The sequence below is a fragment of the Psammomys obesus genome, unplaced genomic scaffold, assembly GCF_907164565.1.
Source record: "Psammomys obesus unplaced genomic scaffold, mPsaObe1.curated_primary_1811, whole genome shotgun sequence".
NCBI classification, from domain to species: domain Eukaryota; kingdom Metazoa; phylum Chordata; class Mammalia; order Rodentia; family Muridae; genus Psammomys; species Psammomys obesus.
The window spans coordinates 1,491,701-1,503,588 of record NW_026590511.1 but is presented as its reverse complement, the minus strand read 5'-3'; the positions used below and the strand labels follow the sequence as shown (position 1 = coordinate 1,503,588).

General features: G+C 62.6%; 2 protein-coding genes and 1 long non-coding RNA gene across 3 annotated transcripts in view; 2 read left to right on the top strand and 1 right to left on the bottom strand.

The window, feature by feature from the left end:
* Window positions 1-2,592: 2,592 nt before the first annotated feature.
* On the bottom strand, window positions 2,593-3,552 carry LOC129677095 (uncharacterized). The gene is made up of 3 exons (XR_008720168.1): window positions 3,409-3,552; window positions 2,843-3,062; window positions 2,593-2,738 (listed from the first exon to the last, which is right to left on the bottom strand). It is a non-coding gene; the product is annotated as an uncharacterized LOC129677095 (long non-coding RNA).
* A 48-nt stretch (window positions 3,553-3,600) lies between these two features.
* On the top strand, window positions 3,601-8,903 carry Diras1 (DIRAS family GTPase 1). Its single transcript, XM_055607698.1, has 2 exons — window positions 3,601-3,655; window positions 6,293-8,903. Exon 2 carries the CDS (start codon window positions 6,322-6,324, stop codon window positions 6,916-6,918), a length of 597 nt encoding a protein of 198 aa, XP_055463673.1. The 5' UTR covers window positions 3,601-3,655; window positions 6,293-6,321; the 3' UTR covers window positions 6,919-8,903.
* A 2,629-nt stretch (window positions 8,904-11,532) lies between these two features.
* The window catches only part of Gng7 (G protein subunit gamma 7), a 53,896-nt gene continuing 53,540 nt past the window's right edge, over window positions 11,533-11,888 (top strand). Inside the window, exon 1 of the mRNA XM_055607861.1 lies at window positions 11,533-11,605. The gene's annotated coding sequence lies outside the window, so the exon portion shown is untranslated. The remainder of the gene's footprint in view (window positions 11,606-11,888) is intronic.

Here is an 11,888-nt window from a genome sequence, read left to right as displayed (position 1 = left end):
CCGGATGTGCAGGGCCGCAGGAGCGTGCCTAGCCCCGCCGCCAGAGGCCTTCAGACTCCCCTTGCTGGGCTGGGACCGTGACAGGTCGAGGTCTGGAGCTCACGTCCCTGGCTTCAGCCCTCTGTGACAAGAACAGACCTCTCTCAGACTGTAGTGCAAAGAAGCGGGATGTGCCACCCTGCCTGGCTGCACAGGCCGGCAGCGCCTCACCATCCCTAGCCTCCTCACTGGTGCAGCCTGGTCAGGGGTAAGCAGAAGCCAGGACGTGGCCTCCTGTGTCTCCTACTGAGAGTTCCAGTTGAGGTGACGGCCCCTGTCCCCAGCCACAGGAGACCCTGGGCTATGCTGAGGACACGGTTGTCATGAATGGGCCTGGAGTAGGCGGCAGGCATGCCGCAGGGCCCAGGCTGCCTCCTGCGGAGACACAGCTGGGACACAGCTGGATGGGTGAGAGGGAGGGCGGTAGCGGAGGCCAGCGTCACCGCTGAGCTCTGGGTGTAATAACAGCGTGTCAGCGTCTCCCACGGCTTGTTTGTGCTCCTGTAACACAGTCATTAGTACAGGCGTGGCCGGGCACAGCCAGCTCCTGGCATCCCACCCCTACACGGCTCCAGGGCCAGGACGGTCTTTGTCCTGCGTCCCACCTACCTGAGGAAGACTCCTTGGGGTTCCCCAGCGGCGCCGACTGGGGCGTCTCCGTGGGGCATCGGGGACGCCCTGCTTGTCTCGGGCTCCACTTTCTCCAGGGCAGGAGCTCCCTGGTTTGGGACAATTCTGCGTCCCAGATGTCATGCAGCGTCCTCCGGGGGAGGGGCACCCCTGTAAGCCACCCCTCCAGTGAGCGGAGCAGGCTGTCACTCCACTGACAGAAACGGCACCAGAACACTGCATGCATCGGAGGAGAGAACGCTCAGGACAAGGCTGGCAAGGAGCTCAGTGGCCAGGGTGCCACCACGCCTGGCATGCTTGGGTCTGACCCCAGGAGCCCACGGGTGACAGAGCCGACACAGGGGCTCCGTGGCATGCATTTGTGTGTGCTCACACCCCCAGAAATATAACAAAAACGGTTCTGAAGCGGGGCATGGTGCCCACCTCTAACCCAAGCAGTCAGGCAGGCGGATCTCCGAGTCCCAGGCTGGCCAGGGTTACAGAGTGAGTCCTATCTCAAAAGAAACAAAGAATTTGAGCTATTTCTAATTTGCTTTATTTTTGTGAATGGATGTTTGGCACCACGTGGGTCCCCTGTTCCCAAGGAGACCAGAAGCCAGCGCCATCTCTAGTCTCCACAGAGCCCAGGCCGGACACGGCTGCAGGATGAGGTGTCTTCTCCAACTAACAACAAGCCACTGGGCTCCGGGATTCTGGTCTGCGGGGATTTCTCTACCTGTGTTTGTGTGTGCATGCACATGCGCTTATGGAGGCCAGCAGAGAGCTTCCTAGCCCCTGGAGCTGGAGTTATAGTCAGCTGTGGGCCTTGGCCAAGCGCAGGCCTCACCTTGGTTTCTGAGGTGCAGTGTCAGGAGTTGTGGGTCTCCCGGTCTTTAGCAGACCACCCCCTCGGCACCACAGAGACTTTCCTGGGTCGGCCCCTCTGGGTCGGGCCACCCTTCCAGCTCTGGCAGTGTGGGTTGTGAGAATCCATGGTCAGGTCCTGTTTTGGCAAGCACCTTGAGGGGCTGAGCCACCCTCCCCAGGCCCTTCCCTCACCCACTTCTGCTGCTGGGCCCAGGGCAGGGCTTTATAAAGAGGTGGTGGGCGTGTGGTGGGATGTGGTGGGCGTGCAGGGCAGGCAGGAGAGAACTCCGCATTGCAGGGCCGGCTGGCTGGCCTCTGGGGCTCCTGAGCCCCGATGCCCTGTCTGCCCTGCACGGCTCAGCAAGGTGGGGCAGAGCACAGTGCCCCCTCCCCTAGCCACATGAGGTGCGGCTGCGAGAGGGAGGCAGGGACTGGGGTTGTCTTCGGTGGCTCCTGGTGCCCAGAGCCTGGCCTGCCATCTATAAATAGCATTGGCTCGTGGACAGGCTTCTCCGAGTGAGTCAGCCCGGGCTGGTGCCTGAAGGAGCCAGGGAGCTGGTCAGAGCTGGGCTCTGAGCCCACCGGACTCTCAGGGGACCCAGGCAGCCATCCCGGGCAGAGGGAGCCTGGCTGCCAGCCCCAAACCCCCATGCACCGCACCCCAGAAATGGAGCCGTTCTGTGGGGTTATTTCCAGCTTATGTGGGACAGGGCTGGCTGAAACAGCTCCCCACTAGGCTGCCACCACCTCTGGGTGCAGGTAGCGGAGAACCCCTGAGAGGCCCCCACAGGGCCAGGCCAGGAAGGAGGTAAAATCTTCAGGGACAGTTCCAGGCAGCCCAGGATAGGTGGGGCACAAATGGCAAAGGAGAGCTGGGCAGGCCATGGAGACCCTTCACACCAAGCCGGGTTCAAGTCCCAGGACCCGCTCGGTGGCTCACGACTGTTCACAGCTCCAGCTCTGGGAAACCTCATGCCCTCTTCTGATATCCAAGGGCACCAGGCAGGCAACGCATTTCTTAACAGAGAAAACACAAATAAGGAAATGTAAAAATTAAAACAAATTGAAGTTGCTTTTTTATTTATCGGTTTCTGTGTGGAGGTCGGAGGACAATTTGTTGGAGTCAGTTCCTCCGTCTGCCACTCGGGTCCCGGGGAACCAACCCAGGCCTCAGGCTTCACAGCAAACACCTTCACCTTCTGGGCCTTCCCACTGGCCCAAACCTTTTTCAAAATACAAAGTAAAGTTTTGTTATGTTTTCCTTGCAGTGTGTGGGGGAGCCAGGGCCCGGGTAGGCTGGGCAGCTGCGCCACCCTGCTCTACCTACCAGAAGAACAATATTCTGTTTGTCTTATTTCATCTTTTCCTCTTTTCTTCCCTCTGTTCACTTGAGGCTGGGTCTTCCATTTTCCAGAAATTGTGTAGCTGAGGCTGACCTCGAACCCTGGCCCTCTTGCTTCTGCCTCCAGTGTTGGGATGACAGGTAGGCAGTACCACCACACTGGGAGAAGATGTCAGAGCTGCCAAGGGCGGACTGACCCTCCAAGCTACAACCCCAATAACAGAGTTCTTTGTGTTATTTTGTCTTTTATTCCCCTCTCCCTCCTTACCGCCCTCCCCCTTTCCTTCCTTCTCCCACAAGGGTCTCTACTCTGTAGCCCAGACTGGCTTTAAACCCACAGCCATCCCCCTGCCTCTGCCTCCCTGGTGTGGCTGACGTCTTCATCTGTGGAAGTGTGTGTACCCAGCTCACAGCCTCTCCATCAGCCCACTCTGCCCCTCGCTGGTCTGCCCTGGACCAGGCTTATCCCCCGCCCATCCCCACTTCTCCCTTTTCGCGGTTGGGGCGACCTCTGGCTTCAAGGACCCTGCAGGATGGGCCCTGTCGCCCACCCGCGTCCCCTGGAGCGCAGGCGGCCACGTGGTGCGCGTGGGTGTGGGTGTCCCGATGGCCAGCGCTCTGCACGCCCCCGGCTGCTGGTGGACACCCAGGGCGGGCTTGGCGGTGACCTTGGGCTGCAGCGGCCCGGGCCCGGGTCCCGGCGGGCGGGGCGGGCGGGGCGGAGCGCGGCTGGGGCGGGGACATCAGGACTGCGGCGGCGCGGACAGCAGCGCAGCGGCGGGGACCACAGCGGCCCAGGTAGGCGGCGGGGCAGCCGCGGCCACAGAGGGTGGGGAGGGGTCCCCGGGCCACCATGATCCCTTTGTTCGGGCCCCACCCTCCTGGGCCACCGCGCCAGGCCCCGCTTGTCCCTGGGAGTCCATCGGTCACCATGGACAGCTCCCCGCCGCCCCACCCCTGCCTGGCCACGCAGAGCATCACCTGGGACCCTCTGGGGCCTGCTCCCTCATCCCGTGCCCTCTGCAAACTGCCCGCTGAGGCCCGGGTCCCTCACTGCCACCCACAAAGCCCTGCACCCTCGCGACCAAGCCCCTCTCTCAGGACTCCTCTCCTGAGCCCTCTCCTCACTCCTAGGGAGCCTCTACCATTCCCTGAGTCCCTAAAACTCCCCAATTTCCATCACTCCCCCTCATCAGTCTGCAGCCCCTAGATCAGCCCCTTCCATCGGTCAATGCACCCAGCCCCAAACCCCTCCCTGGCCGAGGCCATCCTGGCTTCTTACACCCGAGGTGACTTCCGGGTCCCAGGGCCCTGACCTGTGCTGCCCTGTGGACCAGGAGGCTTTGGCCAGGCTGGTCAGGGCTGGGCTGACGCAAACAGGGTGGCCGAGGTCTCTGAGCCCCCAGGGCATAGCAGCCGAGCAGGGCCCAGCAATGAGTCCCTCTGAGACAAACCACCTCCTATATGCATGACCTTGAGCAAAGCTCTTCCCACAAGTCCAGGCCCCTCTCCCCGCCCGTCCCTAAAGGAGGGTCCTGGATTACACAGGACCCTCGAAGCCGGGGCACAGACCTCAGCGTCCGTGTGGACATCCCCACTGGGCACTGCGACTCTCGGTGCCCACCACCAGGAAGGCGCCGCACCTCCGTGTGCCACCTCGGATCCCCTCAGGCCAGCGGGGGTGGGGTCACATAATTCCCTTGCTCAAGGTACCCCTCAGAGCCATGTCAAATCTGCTGGGCTGGGGGCAGCCCCATGCCGGCGCCCCCCAGCTCTCCCCCAGGCCAAGGAGCACCTGTGTAGAATACGGGCACAGCTCCTGTCCATCTTCAGCCTGAGAAGTTTTCGGGGTGTGTCACTGGGTTGACTCTCTTTATCTGAAGCATCCACGATTCTGAATGTGTCTTCAGACCCCATGGGGGACCCTCATCCTCACCCCAGAACCTCGGCTTGCCATGATTTTGGGGGGCTCCTTGGAGATTGGGCCCGAGGCAACTTACCCTAACACTGGCCCCCCATCACTGTGGGCTACACCTGGGTGCCCCTCATCTCACTGGTCAGAAGACTGAGCCCCAAGGACACGCTCACTTGTCCAGTGTCACACTCCCTCGGTCTGAGCCTGGGGTAGTCCTCGGAACCTTCCCCACATGTGTGTGCATGCTGACGACAATAACTTGAAAAAAGGAAAAGGGCTCTGGCTGAGGGACCCCAGTAGTGGGACAGCTGCCCCTCCTCTCTCCACTCCACACACTGCCCCCAACCCCTGGTGCTTTAGGAGTCTTCCTGCTGTGTGGCCCTCTGACACCGTGAGCCTCTCTGAGGAGAGACAGGCACAGAGCCCAGGGAATCCCAGCCGGGAGGGCCTTCCTGAGGCACACAGCGGCCTAGCAGAAGCCAAGGCCTGGCTCGGGAACAGGGAGCCCCCACGCGGCTTCCGGGCTCTCTCTGCTGAGCCCGAGCCGAGAGTCCCCGTGTCCCAGGAACCGCTTCCAGGGACTCAGCGTCAGGATTTACACATCCAATTCCTGCCTGTCCCCAGTGCCACAGTTAATCATGTTCCCAGGGCCAGGCCTGAAGCCAATCTTCACGACCTCTGGGGCTGAGGGGCCCTGAAATGTGCTGTGTGTGTGTGTGAGAGAGATGGTTGTTTTGGGGTCTGTCATTTGCTTATTTTCCTGTTTTAGTCTTGGCTTTTTTGTTTGTTTGTTTTGTTACTGTTCAGCCCAGGCTGGCCTCGAACTCACAGAGATTTACCTACTGTCTCTGGAGTACTGGGGCTAAAGGTGTGCACACCACAGTGACTCTAAGCTTTTGCTTTTGTTGTTGTTTGTTTGTTTTTAGGAAGAGTCTCACTGAGTAGCCCAGGCTTTCCTCTCCCCTTGCCTCAGCCTCCCCAGCTCTAGGCTCACGGGCAAGCGCCGACCCCACGCCTGATTCTCACAATGGGGTTCTTCGAGCTTTATTTTTCCCCTCTGTGCCTGTGGGTGCAGTGCTCCCGGAGGCCAGAAGAGGGCGTCGGGTCCCCTTGAGTCACGGGTGGTTGTGAGCGGCCGCGCGGGCGCTGGGAACTGAACCAGGTCTTCAGTCGGAGCAGCTGGGGCTCTGACCGCGGAGGTCTCACTCAGCGCCGACAGCCCGCCTTGATTTTCTGAGACAGGGTCTCTCCCACATCAGGATGGGGCAGGAAGGAGGCTCGGGGCGTGAGGTGCTCCTGCCGCCGGTGGAGCTGGGGCTGGGCGGGAGCCAGGCCCGAGATGGGGCGCCGGGCCGGCCGGGGGGCTGACGTGGGCTCTGTGCACCCCAGCCTCACCAGCGCCACCTCCAGCCTCGGCCCTGGGAGCTCCGGCGCGGGGAGGGCGGCTGGGGTAGAGCAGGGCGCAGGGCCGCCGCGGGGGGCTCTCCCGGGCCTCTGTCTCACCGCCCCTCCTCCACCAGGTCGGTCTTCGCAGCCGGCTTTGGCGAAGATGCCAGAACAGAGCAATGACTACCGCGTGGTGGTGTTCGGGGCCGGCGGCGTGGGCAAGAGCTCGCTGGTGCTCCGGTTCGTGAAGGGGACGTTCCGGGACACGTACATCCCGACCATCGAGGACACGTACCGGCAGGTGATCAGCTGCGACAAGAGCGTGTGCACACTGCAGATCACGGACACGACCGGCAGCCACCAGTTCCCGGCCATGCAGCGCCTCTCCATCTCCAAGGGCCACGCCTTCATCCTGGTGTTCTCGGTGACCAGCAAGCAGTCGCTGGACGAGCTGAGCCCCATCTACAAGCTCATCGTGCAGATCAAGGGCAGCGTGGAGGACATCCCCATCATGCTCGTGGGGAACAAGTGCGACGAGACGCAGCGCGAGGTGCACACGCGCGAGGCGCAGGCCGTGGCGCAGGAGTGGAAGTGCGCCTTCATGGAGACCTCGGCCAAGATGAACTACAACGTCAAGGAGCTGTTCCAGGAGCTGCTGACGCTCGAGACGCGCCGCAGCGTCAGCCTCAGCGTGGACGGCAAGCGCTCCAGCAAGCAGAAGAGGGCCGACCGCATCAAGGGCAAGTGCGCGCTCATGTGAGCCCTCCAGAGCCGGCCAGGGCCCGGGGCCCCTGCTCCCCGCCGTCCTCCCTCCCCTCCGCCCTCCTCTCGCGGCTCCTCTCCCCCTCCTCCCTCCCCTCCCTTCTCCGCTGTTCCTTCCCGCCTCCTGCTCCTCTCTTCCCTCCCCCTTCCTTTCTTCCTTCCTCCTCTCCTTCCTCTTGCCCCTCCCTCCCTCCTCCTCCCAGCCCACCAGCCCTCCACACCTCCGTAGCTTTCATCCCCTGCTCACCCCTTCCTCTCCATCTCTCTGTCCTTGCCCCTCCTATCTGTGCTCCCCAACCACACACTGGAGAGCGTCCCCTGTGGATCTGAAAGCAGGGAGCCCGAGGACCTGCTTGCCCCAGCCAGAATCAGGGAGGCCGCCTGGCCTCTTCATCCATGTCCCTTTCCGGGGTGTTCCCGCCCAGGCCCACGTCCCCACATTCTCTATCACTGTGCCCTCCTGGGGAGTGCCATTGACCTCATCTGCCTCTACTCGCATCTTGTTTCTTTCACCCAGTCCTGTCCCTCCCCGTGGCCTCTGGCCTGCGCCTTCTCTGGGTCCGGAACACCCCTGTCCTCTCCCGACCGCACACCAGGGTGGATGGGCCTAAGAACCAGGCAATAAGCACAGGGCTCACAGCAGAGCCCTGCTAGCCCTGAGCGCCACCTCTGGATCGGCAGGCGCCCATAGCACAAGCCCGGACTGTCCAGCCAGGACTGTCCTTCAGGGAGGCTCGTGGGGACCCTGAGCCCAGAGCGTGGGGCGGCTGCCTGGACACTGCCCACCTGGACACCGGCCTTCTGCCGAGACAGAGACAGCGGGCACAGCAGGGCCTTGACGGCGACCCTGATAGGGGTCTGGGGTGCTGAAGATGGGGTCGAAGCTGAGGGGGCGTCAGCGAGGGGCTGCCCCAGGGCTCTGACCCAGCCGAGCCCCTCTGCTGGTCACGCGCACCCCAGAGACTGTCCCCCGCGTGTGCCCCGAGTCACGGAGCCTCAGCGGTGTCTGGGAGGCCCGAGTGGCTCCTGGGCCTGTGTCCCTCCCGCCCACATGAGGGTGACTGTAAACTCCCGTGTTTGCGCGACTTCGAGTGTGCGGATGGGTGTGCGTCTGTCTTGGGATGGGGTGTTCTGCAGCGTTCTGTGTCCTTAGTGAGACCGCAGTGTGGGTGGTGGTGCAGAGTGGCCTGTGTGTGGCTGGGAGGGGCACCTAGACATTGTGGTTTGTCTGTGTGGATCTGTGTTTTCAGGAGTGGCTGGCACATTTACCTGTCACCCTGTCTGTCCGGCCTGTCTGAGGAGCACCGGGTCCTGCTCCGGGCTGTGAGAGCTGGCCTGTGCCTCCGAGTGTATCAGTTGGCTCCTGCGACAGGGACGCCAGCACCGAGGCTCCGGCCCACGTGTTCATTACCTCCTGGGGGCCACAGCCCAGGCTGGGGCCAGCGGGGGCCTCCGTGGCGTGGGCGTGTGTGAGAGGGGCAGACACCCGCTGGAGAAGCAACAGGGACGGAGGCAGAAGGACGGCTGCGGCCAGGTGGCGGAGGAGGCCAGACCTCAGCGTGGCCCTCTGTGTGCCGGGCACAGAGAAAGCCAGCGCCTGAAGCCTGAGTCTAAGCGTAGCTGAGCCCCGACCCCCAGCCAGTCCAGGACCCCACAGCTGCCACCTGCTCCCAAGCCCCGGGAGCAGCTCCTGGCTGGGCAGGGGGTCACAGCCCTTTCTCAGGGACACACCCTGACAGCACAATCCATGCCTCACCCGGCCAGCCGTGCCCTTCCTGGGAAACCCGGGCTGGCTGGCGGGGAGGCTGGAGCCCACCTTGGCTGCTGGCCAACCTGCCCAGGCATCCCTGGTGCTGGGGAACCCGCCAGGCCTCGCTTGCTGTGACCCACCCCTCCCCCCCGCATGTGGGAGCCCCGCCCACGCGGGGTCTGTGTACGTTCGCTGTAGACCTTGTCTTCCTGCAATAAACACGTGGATCCTGCCTCCCCTGCGCCGGACGGCTTCTGTGGGGTGCTGGCTGCCTGCCGCAGGCGAGGGCTGGGGTGCGGGGTGGGTGCGGGGTGGACGCGGGGGAGAAGGGGTGGGATGCAGTGGAAGGCAGGTCACAACCAAGCATACCGGGCTAGAGAGCAGGTCCAGGCCTCGCCATTGCCCTGAGCCCCAAATGAGCCTCGCCTGCCTCCCTGGGTCAGGCCCCCTCCAGTTCCCCCGCCACCCCTCCACTCTGCAGCCCTACCCCACCGCCCTCACCCACTGGGAGAGTGCACTCCCTCGCTCACTCGCTCATTTGCACTGTGTGAGGAGGCACCACTGTAACCTGCACACTTGAGGACCTGCAGGCCGCACACCCAGGCCAGGGCACCTGCTCTCTCAGAGCTCCCTCCACTGAGGTAGTCACTCCCGCCTCTAATCCCAGTCAGCAGGAGGGGAGGGCAGGGGGAGGAGGCAGATGCCAGAAATCAGACAGAGAAACGACTGGGTGGAGGGGTGGCTCAGAGGACAGAAAACGGCGGGCTGCTCTTGCAGGAGGTCCAGAGTTCGGTTCCGGGCGCCCATGTAACAAGCCAGGTTTCCTGAAGCCCCCCGGGCAGGGAGCCAAGGCAGGAGCGTCCTTCTGCCTAAGATAGAAACCAGGTTCAGGGAGAGACCCTGCCTCAAAGAAATCGGCAGGAAGCTGAAGAGGAGGACACCCATCCACACTCTCCGTGGCCCTCCGCCACGTGCGCACCTGCCCGCGCTCACACTCACACGAGCACATACATAAACGGCGCAAGGAAACCAAAATAAACACGCAGCCCGCACAGAGCCCAAAGGGAAACAAAAGGCCAACACCGCCGAGGGCCGCGGGCCTGGGCAGGGGGGTAGGAGGCAGACTCGGTGCCCAAGGGCGGAAGAGCAAGGACATGCCTCGCCCTCCCCTCGGCTCTTCGGGGAGGCCGCTCTCCTGGTATCCAGGAGGGTCTGACTCCAGGTCTGCCTCACCCGGACGTGACATCCCGTACGCACGCGCGCGCACGGCAACCTCCACACACATAAAATAAGTAAGTGTGCTTTTGGAAAAATGAAAGCAAAATAGAAGACGGAGATGGAGTAGCGAGGGGCCTAGGGGAAGTGGGTGTGTCCACCGCAGGCAGCTCGGGCACGCCCCCTGGGGCAGCTGGGCACCCCTGACCCCTGGCTCTGCTTAGTTAGAATCGATCGCCTGCAAAAAGATTTTGATTTTTGTGCTTCTTGGTTTGAATTACATTTGGGAAAATTTATTCCTATGTGTGTGTGTGTGCGCTTGAGTGTGTGGAAGTCACAGGACAGCTACGACAGCCTGGTCTGGCCTTCCATCCTGTGAGAACTGGGGCTTGAACTCGGGTCCTCAGGCTTGGCGGCAGACGCTCTTCCCGCGGAGCCACCTCACCAGCCCTTCTTAGCTAGTTTTGAATTTTTAAAAATTTCACCCACACTAGTGTTTGGCCTCCCTGCACATCTGTGTGAGGGCGTCAGATCCCCTGGCACTGGAGGCAGTTGTGAGCTGCCCTGTGGGTGCTGGGCCTTGAACACGGGGCGACAGCCATCTGAGCTATGTGGAGCGCGCGCAGTTGAGCATCCTGGTGGAGATGGTGACGCCGAGTCCGGGTAGCCTGAGTGGGGGTGCCAGTCTGGGAGGGAAGGGAGCTGGAGGGGTTCTCGCCACACACAAAGTGAGCGGGTGTGCATGCGTGTGCGCGCCTGCGTATCCCAGTGCGTGTGCACGCGTGCGTGTGTGCACAGGCGTGTGCAGATGTCTCCGCCGTCACCAATGCAGCCTGTGAAGGATGCACACCCAGGGGCCGGGGCCACACCAGCGCGATTCCCTGGCCCCACCCCAGCCACAGTGAGTTCAAGGTCAGCCCGGGGAGTTTAGCTTCAGCCTAAAATAAAAACAAAATAAAATAAAAAGATGGCGGAAGGTGTAGCCCGAGTCCTACTGTAAAAAACAGCAGCAACAAAGAAGCCAAGGAAGAGAGAGACCGGAAAAAACGGAGTTAAACGTGCGAATGCAGAAACGGTAAACAAGCAAACAAGCCGATGAAAAATTTAAAAAAATATATATTAATAGTTCCACCCTACCCTGCGTCCCCTCTCGGGATTCGAACTCGGTCCTCGGAAACCCCAGGCGCGCTTCCGGCCCCGGCTGTCGGCGGGTGTTCACTGGCCCCTTGCAGAAGTGGTGCTCGAGGGTGACTCTGTGCTGTACTCGCCCTGCTGAAACCCATTACACCACCGCACAACGGATACGCACCAATAAAATTAACCCAAACACACACCCAGAGCAAACCCAGGCCCGAGGTAACGCGGGCCCAACGCCACGCAGCCCCTCCCCGGGGCGGCCCCGCCCCCTGCACCAGCGCTTGCCAATCTTCGGTGGGAAACCCCGCCCTCGGCAAGCGAATGGCCCGTGGAGATGCCATTCCTGAGTCCTCCCCGCCCACCGACGCCCGAGGCCCCGCCCCGCGGCCCGAGGCTGAGCCTACCAGGCTGCGTGCCCAAGGCTCCTCCTCTGGCCCCGGCCTCCGCCATCCTGGCTTGTGATTGGTCGCGATGCTACGGAGGCTCCGCCCTCGTCGCGGGAGGCCCCGCCCCGTGGAAGAGCTAGCTCCAGGCCCCGCGGTGCGTTTGTCTGCGCGGCGGCTGAGACACGGGCTGGAGGCAGGTGAGCTGGGCGTGCTGGAGGGAGTCGGGGTGCTTCGGCGATGACAGGGCTCGTCCAGGAGAGGTGGGCCGCAGTTAGGGAGGAGTAGGGTGCAGGCAGAGAGGAGTGGGGTGCAGTGAGAGAGGAGGAGGGCGCAGCTGAGGAGGAGTGAATGCATTTGGGAGGAGTGGGGTTCGGTCTGGAAGAGTGGGGTTCCGTCGGGGGGAGTGGGGTTCAGTCGGGGGAGTGGGGTTCAGTCAGGGGAGTGGGGTTCGGTCTGGAGGAGTGGGGTTTGGTCGGGGGG

Coding starts and splice junctions, on each gene's coding strand:
- Diras1 (XM_055607698.1), top strand. CDS start 6,322: ATGCCAGAACAGAGCAATGACTACCGCGTGGTGGTGTTCGGGGCCGGC.